Genomic DNA, 17,548 nt, shown 5'->3' with positions numbered 1-17,548 from the left:
CTGAAGATAATAAATATATCACTCTACCCTGCAACAGGGCAGGGGGACATCACTTGAGATTATGCAAAGAAGACTTAGATCATCTACCTCTTCAGCCTCAGAATCTTTAATAATCTACTAAATCTTTCTATTCCTCTCTCTTTTCTCTTCATATAAAATGTGGGGTAGGGGGCAAGGCTATCTGAGGCATTTTCATACACCACTGGGCTGGGCTCAACCTTCATTTATCTGATTGTTGTCTTGCTAACAGATCTTCCTTCTTCCCTTTGAAGCCACCTTTTGTACTCACCACAAACTATCATGCCCTATGAGCATTCTCCCAGTTTGCATATGTCCCCGTGCAGTCTACTAAAGTTCTTGTCCTCACAATAATTCATAATACTCAGTGGCCACATTCAAGGGAATTCTGAGATTTACAGCTCTGACAAATCAAGAATTTGGAAAGAGCTAAAGCACATGATAATTCTACAACCTGTGGAAGTAGGAATTAGGAAAAACCACATGCCTCGTCATGACATCGGACTGCCATTCTTTACTTCTCTGTCTTTCTTACCTTTGCAACAGTCTCCAACTGATCGCACGTTTCTATATTACATGTCAGTTTTGCCAACATCACTGCTACAATTTTGTACATTAGTTGGAAGCCTTTAGTTTTAAATTTTATTTATTCACAAAAGAATTTTCCACATGAATGAGCAATACTGAAGTTCTTTTTTAACAAAAAATACAAGTAAACATAAGGCTTTAAAATACTAGATCTTGCCTGATTTGTGATAATAAGGACAGAGTTGTCCAGAAAAATTAGAAGCTCCCACAAAATGTTTTGATTGGTAAGTCTTACTGTATATTGGTTCCCTTTGCTAATTATTGAATGTTCATCTGATTTTAATAGCAGTTTTACAATGCTATATTGATAAAAGGTTCTCATTATATGCAGTATTATCTAGTATTACTTTGATTTTTTTTTCCAATTTTATATAATTTTTAAACCTCTTTTCAACTTTTTCACCTCTTTTTCTTGGTTATGCTTTCAAATAAAATAAGTAAAATAAACTAAAATATTATTTAAAATATATAAAGAAACCATCTATGAAACAGCCCTAAAACGTGAATGCCCATCCGAAAATTAATAACTTATAAGTCATTGAAGATAGACTTGGTATCTATCAGGCTTTGAGAGAAATGCCAGCCATTATCTGGCACAGATAAAGCGGATTTTTTAGGAGCAGCAAATATTTGGGACAGTGTTTGTGTTAGCCTTGCACCCATTTATAAATGTCCCACTCATGAAGAATTTAAAAATAATATTTGACCCAGAAGAGTATACTGGGTTGGGTAACCATGAGTCCATATTAAAGTGTTCAAAGTTAAGGTGCTCTGTAACATCAAATATGTTATATTCCATTAGCATGATAAAGAGCAGAGTTCAGTCTTGTGATTGGCCACATTATAGAAACTGGCAGTTGAGAAAGTAAATGAAACTCAAATCAAGATTAGCTTTATCAATTCCTCTGGTTGGCAGGCAATTGAATGAAATCATACATGAGATACTGGTTATTTATGTCAAAGTCAGAGTGTCTGTTACACAACACTTCTGCCCACTTCCAATATTCTCAATACCGGTATATATGCTCAATATATTGTCAATATCAAGTGAATTGCAACAATGTACTGTCTGCAACATTCCCAGCAGCAGAAAAGTCACTGAACTTGCAAACCAAAGCAAACTACTACATATTTATTAAATTTACTACACCAAAGTGGGTCCTTGCTTCCCCTAGCAAATCTGCTTTGATTTGACCAAATTTTTTGTTGAATCAAATTATCCTTTCAGAGTTTTATCTTGCCATAACAGAGATCTAAAACAAACTAAAGGCATTTTGATACTTAAACCTTAAAATGGCTTCAATTACTTTGCAACAGAAATATCAAAATCATCTTGTTCAGAAAGCTCGTCTAACAAATATCATTTTTTTCCTATGCTTTACTTCATTCACAATGATCAAAGGTCATATAAATTGCATGATACTATGTAAGGTTTCTACACAGATTTCCTCCATGAAGGTGAAAGATTCACCTTCCATTTTTATAAAGGTAGAGAAAGGGGATTTTTAAAGCAGCCTCATAGAATTTTAAAGAACAGATTGTTTTACAGGAAGGAAGGAAATTTACCTTTCTGACTGGACTCAACATACTCTCTGGAGATTGCATGTTGACAATGGCTTCATCTACTGGCTGAGACATAGATGGAATCACATTTCTGTCAAGAGGAAGTGCTGGCTTTTGACCTTCTGATTCAGCAGAATCTTCACCAATCTTTCATAAAGGTAATACATAGATATAATACTTTATTCAGTCAATGACCAGCAAAATAAAGGAATAATAAGCACATGGCAGCAAGATCACTTACAGTATATAAACAAGATCATTTATATTATCCCCCAAAATGGATACTTTTCAAGCTTCATATATAGTTATATTTTACATTAACCTGCCTGCATTTGGCTGCCTAGATATCACCAGTTTAGATGTTGGTATCCATTTTTAGCTCTTAAATATCCTTACCGCAGCATTTCAGCAAACTCATCACTTTTCAAATGAACTTCATAATTATTTCAAAATTCCTGAGGTCACTTTTGACCATATATAAGAGAAATGAATGAGATTACGGAAACCAGGGAGACCATCCGTTGCTGGGAATCAGTTGAGTGGTAAAAATTGTCCCTAGAGCCTATTTTTCTCAGTCATTTAATCTGAATTTTTGTTCTTGTTACTTTTGTTTGTTCAACTTTATTATCACTTAAAAAGAATATTATTTGAATTAAAACATGTTAAATCACTTTGCCTTTCAGAAGAAAATATATTAATAACTTTTATAAATAAAAAAGGTCGGGCTATCTTAAAATAACATTTCATTCTTATTATTCACTTCTCAGACAGCATTTTCATTCCACTGATATTTTAAACTTAGAATGATATCTGTTACAAAGAGGAACATTTTACAGGACATTCTCACATCATTTGGTCGCGCTGGTGAATGATCTCTCACAGCATTGGTCGCGCTGGTGAATGATCTCTGGAGGGCTCGGGACAGAGGGCATTCCTCTGTTCTAGTCCTATTAGACCTCTCGGCGGCTTTCGATACCATCGACCATGGTATCTTGCTGCGGCGTCTCAGGGGATTGGGAGTGGGAGGCACAGTTTTACAGTGGTTCTCCTCCTATCTCTTGGGACGTTCGCAGTCGGTGTTGGCAGGGGGGCAGAGGTCGACCGCGAGGTCTCTCATTTGTGGAGTTCCTCAGGGGTCGGTCCTCTCGCCTCTCCTGTTCAACATCTACATGAAGCCGCTGGGTGAGATCATTCGTGGCTTTGGAGTTGGGTGTCATCAGTACGCTGATGATACCCAACTTTTCTTTTCGACCCCAAACCACCCCAGTGATGCCCTCAACGTGATGTCCCGTTGCCTGGAGGCGGTTCGGGTCTGGATGGGGAGGAACAGACTTCAACTCAACCCCGACAAGACTGAGTGGCTTTGCATACCTTCATCCCGGGTTTATTCGGACATTCCACCTCTGGCTATGGGGGGTGAACTATTACCCCCCGTAGATAGGGCTCGCAACTTGGGAGTCCTCCTAGATTCACGGCTCACCTTAGAAGACCACATAGGAGCTGTGACTAGGGGGGCCTTCGCCCAGGTTCGCCTGGTGCGCCAGTTGCGGCCCTATCTTAGCCGGGATGATTTGTGCACGGTCACTCATGCGCTCGTGTCCTCTCGTCTGGACTACTGCAACGCTCTCTACATGGGGCTGCCCTTGAGGACCACCCGGAAGCTCCAACTGGTACAGAATGCAGCCGCGAGAGTGGTGTTGGGAGTCTCCCGATACTCCCACGTTACACCTCTGCTCCGTGAGCTGCATTGGTTGCCAGTTGTCTTCCGGGTGAGATTCAAGGTACTGGTAACGGTGTTTAAAGCCCTCCATGGCATGGGGCCGGAGTACCTTAGGGAACATCTGCTGCCGGCATCAAGCTCCCTGCGCCCTGTGCGTTCCCACAGAGAGGGCCTCCTCAGGGTGCCACCGATCAGAGAATGTCGATTGGTGGCCCCCAGGGGGAGATCCTTCTCTGTGGGCGCTCCGGAGCTGTGGAATCAGCTACCGGTAGAGCTCCGGATGGCGCCCGATCTTCGCTCCTTTCGTCGCGATCTCAAGACATTTTTGTTTGTACAAGCTGGCCTAGCCTGATGGGGATCGGTGGGGTTGTTTTATTTTTGGTCTTTTAATTTTATCTCGGGGTTTTTTAGAACTGTACTTCTATTGTTTTTAATTAGGGCAATTGTTTAATCACCTTTTAATGTTTGTATTGGCTATTTTATTCTGCCCTGTGAACCGCCCTGAGTCCTCAGGGAGAAGGGCGGTATATAAATGTTATTAAATTAAATTAAATTAAATTAAATTTCCCCAGGCAGTGATCTGATCATAAATTTTCCCCAAAACTGTTATTTGACCTGGGGGAAAATACCAGATTTCCTACGAGAAAAGGACTAACTTCTGGGGAAGGTGAGTTTTATTCCGTTTTTTTTTTAAAGGTAAAGATTTCTCCTGCCAGACATGTCCAACTCTAGAGGGCAGCGCTCATCTCTGATTCACAGTCAGAGTCAGTACTGTCTGAAGACATATGTGGTCATGTAGCTGTCATGACTATATGTAGAAGGTGCACGGAACGCTAGATGTGGTAGCTATTCAAGGTGCTGGTGATGACCTATAAAGCCCTAAATGGCATGGGTCCGGGTTATTTATGGGAGCACCTCTTGCTGGCGTTAACTTCCCATCGCCCTGTGCGCTCCCACAGAGAGGGCCTCCTCAGGGTGCCGTCGGTCAGGGAATGTCGACTGGCGGCTCCCAGGGGGAAAGCATTCTCTGTGGGTGCGCCTGCCCTCTGGAATCAGCTTCCGGTTGAGCTCCGGATGGCTCCCGACCTTTGCTTGTTTCGCCGCGACCTGAAGACTTGGCTATTTGAACTTGCCGACCTGGACTGAGGGATTGGGATTTAAGATCTCAGCGTTTTAATTGCCCTGTACACCGCCCCGAGGCCCTTCGGAGAGGGGCGGTATATAAATCCAAACAAAATAAATAAATAAATAAATAAATATTTATCTATTTGCATTTGCATGCTTTTGAACTGTTAGGTTGGCAGGAGCTGGGGCAGGAATGGGAACTCATTCCATCCCATGGTACGGGCCTCAAACTGCCAACTTCCAATTGACAAGCCCAGCATCTTAATCACTCGGCCACCTTACAGCATGGAAATATAGAGAGAAAAATCACTCCTAATGATAGACTGGGAACTTGTCAATGGATTCTATTTAAATAATGTTTGGTATAACTTTAATACTCTAGAGTGACATGTACAACCTCATTCTTTTCTGGACCTGTCAGACACCATGTTCTGCCCCACCATGCATTAACTTTTGATTTGTTAAGTATTCTCCTTTAGGGCTTGTACTGGTCTAAGAGAATGGCGAATCTAGGTATCCTACAATCACATCAAAGCAAAAACAGGGCAGGTAAGACATGATAATATTAATCCACCATCTTTTCCTTGATGTTATACTTGATTTGCACCCCATCTTTCTGATCTAGTAAGCATGCTCTCTTCTGAGAAGGCCCAAAACATTTAAAAGCAATAACAAATATTAAAACGTTTTTGTTTTGTTTTGTTTTAAAAACAGCTTAAATAAATGTTACAGTTATCTAACAATTCTTCACCTGGAGAAAGAGAAATATCTTTACAGATTTCCCTTAAAAAATGAGAGAATGGGAGCCAAACACAATCCCCAAGAAATGGTTCTGTAGCCCCGAAACCTTTGAAGGAAGGCTATCCTGTAACTCTAATTTTCACATAAATTTCAAGGGGAAAGCTTAATATTTCAAGCCTAGCTTAAATATCAGTTACCTGATAAACATATCTACTTGGATTTATTTAAAATTAAGGCTAAGAGTTAGCTTGCGGTAAGATGGGTGGCCAATAAATTTTACAAAGAAACAAATAAATAAGGTTAAAGTAGCAATTATTTCTTAACCTGGGCTAATTGTCTTTTTACTCGATCCTTCACCAGCCTTGCTTAAGACTAAATATTCATGAACATTGACAAAGATGCCACCGAATGTAAAAATCAAAAGAAAATAAATTTAGTCAGCTCACTTGCTGCACTTCTTCTTGGTTTTGCTGCTGAACCGTGGCTGGCTGCCTGACAATGTAGTTTATCTGGCCAACAATGGTTTGCTGAACATGCTGAGGCTGCTTGGCCTGATTGAGCTGCAGGCTTGGTTGCTGAGCCTGAAGGAGAAGCTCCAAATCTTTCTTCATTTCCTCCAGTTCAAATTGGTGGTGCATGATGTCCAAGCTCTGTTGTATCACTTGTTCGTGAGCCTTCTCATTTGGGCCTGCTGCCGGCGACTGCTGCGGGGAGAGTGGGGGTGGGGGCGGCAATGGATGTTCCTGTTGTGGTGGCTGCGGCTGTGGTGGCTGCTGCAGCTGCTGTTGCTGCTGTTGCTGCAAATTATTCAGCTTTAACTTCTGGAGGGGACCAACTTGAACCTGCACCGTTGGACTGTGCAGAGAAGACTGTACAGGGAGTTGCTGGGAGTGATTACCTTGGCTTTGGTGGCCATCCTGTGATGAAAGGGGATAAACAGGTGGAAGGGCATGGTGCATTGGCTGCTCTTGGGAGTTCTTGCCAAACCTGGTAGGTAGGCTATCGGGCTCTTGGTGAGATTTCTGCTCAGCACATGGCTGCATGGTTTTCAGCACGCGTGGGGCACACCTCTGCTCCCTCTCATGTTGCTGCAAACTGTACTGCAGAGAGAAATGCTGCGGGTGGTGCTGCATTTCAGAAGGCTGGCGGAAAGGCTGGGGATGGCTCACAGTTTGATGAGAGAGCTGCCCTTTGTTCATATGTGGGATATTAAGGCAATGGGCACAGCACATGGGTGCCAGGCAATGGACAGGAGGCTGAAATTGGTGGGGCTGGTTACTGAGTGGGTCGTGTTGTGGCACTGGAGAATGATGGCCATGATGATGATACAGAGACGGCTGTATTCCTTGTATACTTGCATAGGTTGGTACATCTGAATGGTGGCTTGGCCCCCCTTCCATTGACAAGTGGCCTAAAAAGAACAAACCAGAAATAATGGAGGACAACATTAATAGTCCCCATTTTAAGACTCTTTATCCAGAATAGGATAATTTCATGTTCAGTAAAAGGTGTAGAGAAGATAACCATCTAAAAGCTTTCCATCCTGGAAAATCTGTCTTATGCAATAAACATACGAGCACCAGGAAAGCAGCACTGATAAACTAAATTCTGAAAGACAGTTCTACTCTAAAAACATAGTATTGAGCGAAAATAATGGTTTGATCCAATGTATCAGTACATATTTTTCAATAGTTATGTGTGAGACTAATATATGACTAAAATTGTTGATATTCGACCAAAAATGCTAAGCATCAGGAATCAAAAAAGGATAATGTATGTGTGGAGTGTGCCCTTTTCTAATTGCAGTCACTCGTTGTTGATTGTCTACCCAAAACAACACTAACATACACTGAAGGAGGGCACTACAAAATAGTAATCAATAGACTATTAATCCATGGAAGTCCTTAATAATAATCAAAATAATAATGTGATGGTCCCTGTGCTTATCCACACACCAGGTGCCATACCAAAAAATCTTGGATGGCACTTAAGAAATCTGTGCATCAACAAAATGTCATCAAAACAGGATATCAGACTGTATTCCCAGCCTCAGGAGCTCTCCAAAACCCTGAAGACACCAATTTTGGAGAAACCATCAGCTATTCTGTTATGCCATCCAGCCTGAAAATACTTTCTCCATTTATCAGTTGAGCAGAGCCACTAAAATAATCAGAGGTGTTTTATTTTCAATATAGCAACAAGAAGGAAAACGCTAAAGAATCCCTTGGCTCTGTCAGTCATCCAAAACTCTCCACTGACCACAGAGAACTGCTGGAACAAAGCTCTTACTGGGAAATGCCCAGCCTGCAACTTCTTACAATGGGCTCCTCTAGATTCTGACTGTGCTCTATTCTGTCCCATCCAAGATGTTTTTGAAACTATAAGAAACCATTCTAAGCTAGTTTCCTCATTTCCCAGGCCACATTGGAGAAAGGAAAACATCACTCACATAACATAAAGAACAGCTCTTTCTCACTCTCTCTTGCTCTCTCTCTTTCATTCTCTCTCTCTCACACACACATAAACACACACACATACACATACTTTCATTTTCCAAAAAAATGTACAATTTATATACCATGTTTCCCCAAAAGTAAGACCTATCCTGAAAATAAGCCCTGGCTTGATTTTTGCAGGTGGGCCCAAAAATAAGCCCAAAAATAAGCTTTGAGGCGAGGTGCACACCTAAAAATCAAGCAGCTGCCCCACAAGCCCTGCAACCAATTACCAGACATCCCATGAATTGACACTTGTCTCACCAGCCCACTTCTCCTGCAGCATCCCCCGGGCTGCATTTCAGTCATTGGCCCTTCTGGAAAGCCTCAGCAGCTGAGAACCGAGCTATCCATAGCTTGGTTCTTGGCTGCAGAGGCCTTCCGGAAAGGCCTCTGACTGCAAAATGCAGGCCAGAGCTCCATTCTCAGCTGCAGAATGAAGCTGCTCCTTCAGCCGCAGAAGAAGTGGGCCAGCTGGGCGGGGCTGTCGGTGCCACCCCTGTGAGGTGAGTGGGAAAGACACCCCCCAAAATAAGACCTGGTATCTCTTTTGAAGGCAAAAAAAAGACCTGGTCTTATTTTCAGAGAAACAGTAATATACCGTACTTCTTTTTACCTAAATTGGATAGTTGTTTAGTCCAAAAAGATGGGTCCCACGTAAATCTGATCTTCCAAGGAGAACCCACATCTGCATTACAGTTGGTTTCTAGCAAACGCTGAATCTGGAAAACAATCTAGTAACAAACCAGAGAATTATAATTTGATGCAATAAATATAAAAGTTTTATATTTGGTTATTTATAGCTTAGGACTTGAAATGGGTACCCGGTCCTACATTTCCATTATTGTTCCCATTCACTATGGGCTTGCTTATATATTAAAGTGGAGATTCCTAAGCTATTATGAACTGAAAATAAAAAAAAGGAAATTTTATTTCACCATAAAATAAATTATCTTGCATTTAGACTCCATTTTATCAGCATTAGAAATTTTGGAGGCCATAAAGCTTGGCCACTATAGTAATCAAATGAGGATACAATCAACATGGCTGGCCTGAAAAGCCATTCCAGAATAATGTTTATTATACTTTTCTTAGAGGCTTAATGCACCCTTTACTTCTGTTGGGATGACTTTTTATTTGCTTAAAAGAAACCTTTTAAATGGTCTATTCATGGAAAGAAGGCACTTTTGACCTATCAGCACTACCTTCCTCTCACTGTCTGCTTATGGTATTTCTTTCTCTTCACACTTTTTCACTGATCAGTTCAGAATGATCAATCTGAGTAATTTTTATAGCAAACTGTTCATTTAAAAGGTCAAACAATACTTTAGACAAGAAGCCCATGTAAAGTATCCTTTTACTCTTACCAGTTCTTTACTGAAGAGGAATGGAACAGTGCTTTTACTACATACTGCCCAGCTAAGAAAGTTTTGCACGTGTTCAAACTGCCTGTTTAACACCATGATGCCCTGAAGCTGTTGTTCCATTTTTTGCTTCCTTTCACTGGAGATCCGCTGTCGACAATCAGGAATAAAGAAACAAATGAACAGTCATTTTAAAATATAGTTTGTTTTGTAAAAATGACATCTGTAAAAATCCACAAATTAGATCAGGAGCAAAGAACCTTTGCTAAGTCAATAGACCCAAATAACATGGTTCAAGCCTACACTCGGCACTCTCAGAAAATGGCTGCCATGGAAGAATGATGTGTTCACATAAAATTTAGGCGTGGCCCAGAAAGCACAGCTACTCACAAAGTATTTATTTCCCAGAAAAATGAACTGTTTTTGTAGCTCTCTACCATCACATAGATCCTCAACAATTTCATGACTGTAGCTTAGTTTTGTCTCTTTTTCTGTACAGAGGAGCAAGTATCCAATAGAACAGTCAATCTCCATTTCTATTTTTAAAGATACCCTGTATGAATTGGATGGGTCCTGGAGCATTTCCTGTAAATGTAGTTGTCAACATAGGCAAAAGTTTTGGTTTTAGCACACTGACTAATTTATTTCTAATTAAAAAACCTAATGGTTAAAGACTAATTCTTTAACCAATAAAGAGCGGTAGAAGTTAGTTTTCATTCATCCTCTTTTCCTTAGAACAGAAACTGACTGCGTACTAATTTCCTGTACATCTAGGATCACATTATGAATCCAATCGATGGTATACATCTAATAAGTATTCAGCTGTATCTCTCTTCCAAACTCAGTAGTAGCCCAGGGTATTGCCAGACTTAAAGGTAAAGGTAAAGGTTCCCCCGCACATGCGTGCTAGTCGTTTCCAACTCTAGGGGCCGGTGCTCATCTCCGTTTCAAAGCCGAAGAGCCAGAGCTTGTCCGAGGACGTCTCCATGGTCATGTGGCCGGCATGACTAGACGCCAAAGGCGCACGGAGCGCTGTTACCTTCCTACTGTAGTGGTCCCTATTTTTCTACTTGCATTTTTACGTGCTTTCGAACTGCTAGCTTGGCAGAAGCTGGGACGAGTAACAGGCACTCACTCTGTTATGTGGCACTCGGGATTCGACCCGCCAAACTGCCGACCTTCTGATCAACAAGCTCAGCGTCCTAACTCACTGAGCCACTGCGTCCCTTTATTGCCAGACTTACTTACAGAATAAAAGTATCCTTCCAAGTTTTATGTTCCCTCAGCCTTCCCAGGTAGATTGGACAGGAAACATAACCAGATGAGCTAACTCTACTGTAAGGCAACATTAACAGAATCTTGCAAGTCAAATTTCCTGCAGTCTTTTTTACAGTCCAAGAAGTCACAGTGATTTTCTTCTGAGTTTCTTTCTTTTCCCATTATGCATCAGTTGCCCATGTCTTTTCTTGACATTCCCTAGGCAGCCTTTCTTTCCCCCTCCATCTCCCAAGGTCGTTCTCACTGGCTATTATAACTAGTGAATTTATCAACCAGTCAGTCCTGCAGTTAATTGGCATCTTCTGCTTCCTTATCTTCTTTGCTTCAAGAAGCCATCCTACTTACCTCCAATTGTTCCAGGAGAACATTTGTCCGCTTATTTATTTCACTGATCAGGACCATTTTGGCCATTTTGATCTGATTTTCCACTTTCCGTTGCAAGTGTTTTGCTTCAAACAATCTGTAGAGAGAGATTAACGATTTCAATAACTATAATCATGTTTCAAAATGTTTCGAAGAAATTGTATTTATGGAGGTTAAAAATACAATTATCTGGGTTATCAATGGTAAAAACCTGTGCAGAATGAGTTTGTATACGGATTTATGGCCTGAAACTTTCAAGTTGCAGGGTGCATTGATCAACCTAATATTTTTTTTTAGCATTTGTACACAGATAACAATTAAAATGGCAAAATGACAAAATAAAGAATAGTTTTGCCAATATTAAGTACTACCTTTTTAAAATTTATTTGACAAGATTTTTGAACTACATTTAAATGTACAACATTAAATATTTATTTGCCACACAGCAGTGTTTCACTTTTTATTTTACAGGTATTTTGGTATCCATATTCACATCTTGAAGAAAACCAACCTAATATTCCAGCACTTTCTACCCATAGGATAAATATTTCAAAAAATAAATAAAACGAAATAAAATAAACAGGTCATCTAAATGATGCCACCATGTAGGTTATATTGAGAGTGAGAGTGTCCTAGCCTATACTAGGTTACTTACTGCCAGTAAGTCATACCTCTGTAAACATCTGAAAAATGTCACTAAAGAAATCAGATCAAAGAAGAATCCTTAAAAATGTGGAACGCTCAAATTTGATATGAGGATTCTCTGAGGATTATTAATTAGTGCACCACATCTACAGTGCTTTAAATAACAGCATGAGTGTATGATGTCAATCCACAGTGAAAAACAATATGAATATGAATGGGTAGAGAATTTACTAAGTTGCAGAGGCAGAAGCACCAAATCATTCTCTAAGATAGTCTCAGGAATTAATGCTTAGAATTACAAATCAATTTGTCAATTAAAAAAAACATCACAGAATTCATCTTCTTAAAAGAGGGATCTCCTCAGTTACCTGTCTTCAATATGTTTAGCTGAGACTTGCACTACATTTTTTTTCTCTTCTACTTTGCAGGTTATGTTTTCCAGGATAACCCTCTGATTTTGCAAAGCTTCTTGAAGATGCCTGAATCTAGGGAAACAAGAGAAGTCTTGGAAGTTTTACCTGGGTTCAAAAGGCCAATCAGACAGTTTCCCCAACAGCTTGCCATCCCTTCCTCTTAAGCTCGATCTCTTAAAAATTTATTTCTATTCTCCCTTCCAATTCCATAGGAATTAAACAGTGACTCTGTATTTCTCAACAATATCCTGCATAGCAGAGATGGGCAGCATATATCCCTTGGCCTAATTTTAGGCAGGTGTGGGAAGCCTAAAGCCAAAGAAAGTGGGCAAGAAGAAAATAGCAATAACAATTAGACTTATATACGTCATAGTGCTTTACAGCCCTCTCTAAGCAGTTTACAGAGTCAGCATATTGCCCCCAACAACCTGGGTCCTCATTTTGCCGACCTCAGAAGGATGGAAGGCTGAGCCAACCTTGAGCTGGTCAGAATCAAACTCCTGACAGTGAGCAGTGAGTTAGCCTGCAATACTGCATTCTAACCACTGTGCCACCAGGGCCCTGGTGTGAGGGAGGAACCTCTCTGAGGATTATTTCACATCTGGGCCTGTATCAGCGAAAGCTTGTTTGATGTAGTCAAAAGAATTGGATTAAAAACTAGTAAACTAATCTACTCTTAAGCACAAAGTCATCCGAGTGACTTTGGACAAATCATTCTCTCTCTCAGTCCTAGGAAGAAGATGACAATGGCAAACCACTTCTAAAAATATTGCCAAGAATACTGCAAGCAGTACTCCAGGCCAGCACCAGGAGTCAAGGCACAAAAATGAAAAAGGACAAAAGCTCTCTCTCCATCGCCCAGATTTAGAAAAGGAACGAAAAGAAAGAGAAAAGGATGACAAGAACAAAATAGGTGGAAGACAGCAACAGCAAAAAGGAGAGCTGTATGCTGCAAGCCACCCAGAGTTGCTGTTACAGAGATGGATGGCATATAAATTTAATAAATAAATACATAAACAAAATAAAGCTCCTATGTCTTTTTGACTCTAGTCTTGTTTACAATGAGCAGGGCCTCAAATGCATTCCCACTGGCCTTACAGCACTGGGACAGAGAATCTTCCCAGGGTGGCCAGAAATTGAATAGGGGCGGGCACATGGCTGTTGAAAAATTGAAAGGAGGGAGGAACCCCAGTAACCTGCTCCAATTCCCTTTTCTGCCTAAGTCTTAAAAAGTTAAGGGACCTTGTCTCTTATTGTACCAAGCCACCTTTGGGCGAGTCAACTTATGGCAGTTTTGATTTTCTACCTGTGATCCTTGTGCTCCGTCAGGAGGCAGCAGCGACATATAAGGACGTCACAAGTCTCACAAAACAGCTTAAGCCTTTCTTGGCTGTGCATTGGACAAAACAAGGGACATTCATTGGTTTCCCCTTCAACTCCTGAAAAAGAAAACATTGCTATAAAATAAGAACAGTTGCAATTGCCTACAATTGCCAAAAAAGCCAACACAGTGCTAGGCTGCATTAACAGAGGGATAGAATCAAGATCAAGTGAAGCACTAATACCACTTTACAATGCCTTGGTAAGGCCACACCTGGAATACTGCATCCAGTTTTGGTCACCACGATGTAAAAAAGATGTCGAGACTCTAGAAAGGGTACAGAGAAGAGCAACAAAGATGATTGGGGGACTGGAGGCTAAAACATATCGGGAACGGCTGCTGGAATTGGGTATGTGTAGTTTAATGAAGAGAAGGGTGAGGGGTGACATGATAGCAGTGTTCCAATATCTCAGGGGCTGCCACAAAGAAGAGGGAGTCAAGCTATTCTCCAAAGCACCTGAAAGCAGGACAAGAAGCAACGGATGGAAACTAGTCAAGGAGAGAAGCAAACTAGAACTAAGGAGAAACTTCCTGACAGTTAGAACAATTAACCAGTGGAACAACCTACCTCCAGAAGCTGTGAATGCTCCAACACTGGAGGTTTTTAAGAAGAGACTGGACAGCCATTTGCCTGAAATGGTATAAGGTTTCCTGCCTGAGCAGGGGGTTGGACTAGATGACCTCCAAGGTCCCTTCCAACTTATTTATTTTTCATCATCATCATCATCATCATCATCATTATTATTATTATTATTATTATTATTATTATTATTACAATATCAGGCTAGGGCAACAAGATGGTCAGTCAATTCCTGTCACAGCCCATGGACTGACAGTGAGTTGAATAAAAAAAAGTGTATCCTGCATTTGTGGGAAAAATTCTAGGAAAAAAATGCATCATCATCATCATCAAAGTTGGAGGTCATCTAGTCCAACCCCCTGCTGAGGCAGGAAACCCTATACCATTTCAGACAAATGGCTGTCCAGTCTCTTCTTAAAAACTTCCAGTCTTGGAGAATTCACCGCTTCTGGAGGCAGGTTGTTCCACTGGTTAATTGTTCTAATTGTCAGGAAGTTTCTCCTTAGTTCTAGGGATGTTGTTTTTTAGACGTTGATTTTTAGGGAAAGATTGGTATAAATGTATGATTACTAAATGATCTTATATAGTACATTCTGAAAGTTAACACAATTAATCTAGGGTTGTCAGAAGTCATGTATTTTTATATCAATCAAATTTCACACTCTTATGTAAATCATAAACCCTTCATATGCAAATATCATAAATTTATGATGTCCTGCTATTTCAATTTAAAACTAAAAAGTTTGTAGAGAAAAAAGAGCAGAATCTGACTCTTTGTGCAGTGCCTTCAAAATACAATATGTCCTGTCCTCTGGAAGGAGCTAGGAAAAAACGGAATTAGCAAAAAAGTGTTTAGATGAGTCCACAGAAATTCAGAACCTTTTTCAGTTTCCCTTTGCAGATTGTCCTTTTTGGCAGTTTTCAGGAAGGATATAGAAGTTCTAGACATCCCTTCCTTCATATAAAATAGCAGACCAGGTATAGAGAGCTGGCGTGTTACTTGTGCAGAGTCAAAACACAGATATTCTCTCCCCGCAGCCCCCAATTCCCTCTGTCAATGGAAATGCTGCTTATAGACTTCCCTTCAGCTACTGGGAGAAGTAGAATTTTGGATGATAGAGACTTTGGTCTCAGACACAAGGAGTTAAAGTTCTTATGTGGTGTTAGTTGACTAAAGCCATGTCATTTGTCCCAGAAGTGAAATAGTCAAGAATAAGAGAGGTATAATAAGATAGAATTGAATTGGAACATGGGATGTTCTCATTAATCATACAGATTTCTTTATCTACTAAGACTTCAAGTCTTTCCACATTGCTTTTGTTTATCTTTCCCTACTCTCATAATCCCTACTACTATTTATATTTCATTCACTCTGTTTTTTTTCTCTGTTGTACTTGGAATAGACCATGCAAGCTGTTCAGTTTGTGCAAAATAAAACAAATTTGCATTTGTAGCTAATTTGTATAAGCTGTTCTAAACACATCATCTGTATGTTCTAGAGACCAAATGTGAACCTGTTTCACCAAAGCGAAAAAAAGATAATCTGTTTTGAGCATAATTTTAATTTGCTTTATTCAGCCACTAAAAAATTATGTTCCCAACATGGCCTTACCTAGGGACAAGGTCAATCCAGGGCACATTCTGTAGTACCATTTAGTTTGATTGGAATCCAGAATATATAAAGTATTTATTTTACTTTATATAGGCAGTCCTTGAACTACCACCTTTTGTTTAGTAAATGGTTTAGTTTACAACCGTTCAGAGTTACAACAGTACTAAAACGTGACTTACAACCATTTTTCACACTTACAACCACTGCAGCATCCCCATTGTCACGTGATGAAAATCTGGATGCTTGACAACTGGCTCATATTTATGATTGATGCAGTGTCCCAGGATCACATGGAACCTGGCATCCCTGTTGCTTGTCAGAAAGTCCCCAAAACTGATCACAGGACTCTGGGACACTGTAAGCATCATAAATATGAACCTGTTGAAACCATATGAATTTTGATCACATGACTATGGGGATGCTACAATGGTCATAAGTGTGAAAAATGGTCACTTTTTATTGCTGTTGTAACTTCAAAAAGTTACTTAAATGAATGGTTGTTAAATAATATAATAATGATGATGATGATGATGATGAAGTTGGAAGGGACCTTGGAGGTCATCTAGTCCAACCCCCTGCTCAGGCAGGGAACCCTATACCATTTCAGACAAACGTCTGCCCAGACTCCAGTCTCTTCTTAAAAACCTCCAGTGTTGGAGCATTCACAGCTTCTGGAGGAAGGTTGTTCTACTGTTTAATTGTTCTGTCAGGAGGTTTCTCCTTAGTTCTAGGTCAGGGGTGTCAAACTCAATTTCATTGAGGGCCGCATCAGCATTGTGGTTGCCCTCAGGGGGCCGGGTGGGCATGGCCTGGGTGGGCATGGCCTACTGGGTGGGCGTGGCCAGCTCTACATCGTTCGCATCATGGGTGCCTATGGGGGCCTGGGCAGGAGTGGGACAGATCTGAGGGTCTCTGGCAGAAGGAGGGTCTGTGGGCCAGGGCCAGGGCAGTGGGGGCCGTTCCCTCACTGTTTCCAGGATGGCTTCGCGGGCCACATGAAACCACTTCGCGGGCCGGATCCGGCCCCCGGGCCTTGTGTTTGACATGTCTGTTCTAGGTTGCTTCTCGAGGACTACCTATCTAATCATTCTCAGTATGTATGTGTATGTACAGAATTCTTTTCATGGGCTAATTTTGGAATGTTATATATTTGTAATTTATGTGCATTTTTCCTTAGGCGAAAATTTTAGTTACAATTCAAGGGATGAAATTTCAAACGATCTGGCAAATATATTGCCAAATATTATATTTTCAGTTTATGTGTTATTTCTCCTTAATTTAACTTATTCCTGTCTGATTTTTTACTTCCTGCCCCTGATTTCCTCTAGGTTTTTAAAATTCTACTCCTGTCTTATCTTTACAGAATCTGATCTCAATCAGCTATGACAGCCTTTTCAATCAATCAATCAATCAATCAATCAGAATAGAGCTAGAAGGGAACTTGGAGGTCTTCTAGTCCAGCCCCCTGCTCAACCATTTCAGACAATTGACTGTCCAGTCTTTTCTTAAAAACCTCCAGTGATGAAGCACTGGTTAATTGTTCTCACTGTTAGGAAGTTTCTCAGTTCCAAGTTGCATCTCTCCTTGATCACATGATCAAGTGATCAAGGAGTCTCTCCTTGATTTTCCATCATGGCGCTCTACAAATATGCTAAACTATAA

The 17,548-nt window shown here is 40.6% G+C and overlaps 1 protein-coding gene across 2 annotated transcripts in view; it reads right to left on the bottom strand.

The window, feature by feature from the left end:
* TRIM66 (tripartite motif containing 66) overlaps positions 1 to 17,548 on the bottom strand; it is a 64,225-nt gene that overhangs the window by 25,681 nt on the left and 20,996 nt on the right. For both annotated transcript variants that reach the window (XM_083349591.1, XM_083349590.1), the window contains 7 exons: positions 13,620 to 13,752; positions 12,269 to 12,385; positions 11,238 to 11,352; positions 9,618 to 9,764; positions 8,867 to 8,984; positions 6,202 to 7,166; positions 2,173 to 2,316 (listed from right to left, as the gene is read on the bottom strand). In XM_083349591.1, the coding sequence (XP_083205717.1) occupies positions 2,173 to 2,316; positions 6,202 to 7,166; positions 8,867 to 8,984; positions 9,618 to 9,764; positions 11,238 to 11,352; positions 12,269 to 12,385; positions 13,620 to 13,752 (1,739 nt within the window). The remainder of the gene's footprint in view (positions 1 to 2,172; positions 2,317 to 6,201; positions 7,167 to 8,866; positions 8,985 to 9,617; positions 9,765 to 11,237; positions 11,353 to 12,268; positions 12,386 to 13,619; positions 13,753 to 17,548) is intronic.

Source organism: Vipera ursinii (assembly GCF_947247035.1).
Source record: "Vipera ursinii genome assembly, chromosome: 1".
NCBI lineage: Eukaryota > Metazoa > Chordata > Lepidosauria > Squamata > Viperidae > Vipera > Vipera ursinii.
Note: the sequence above shows the minus strand (reverse complement) of the source record. Positions and strands in the feature narration are given on the sequence as shown.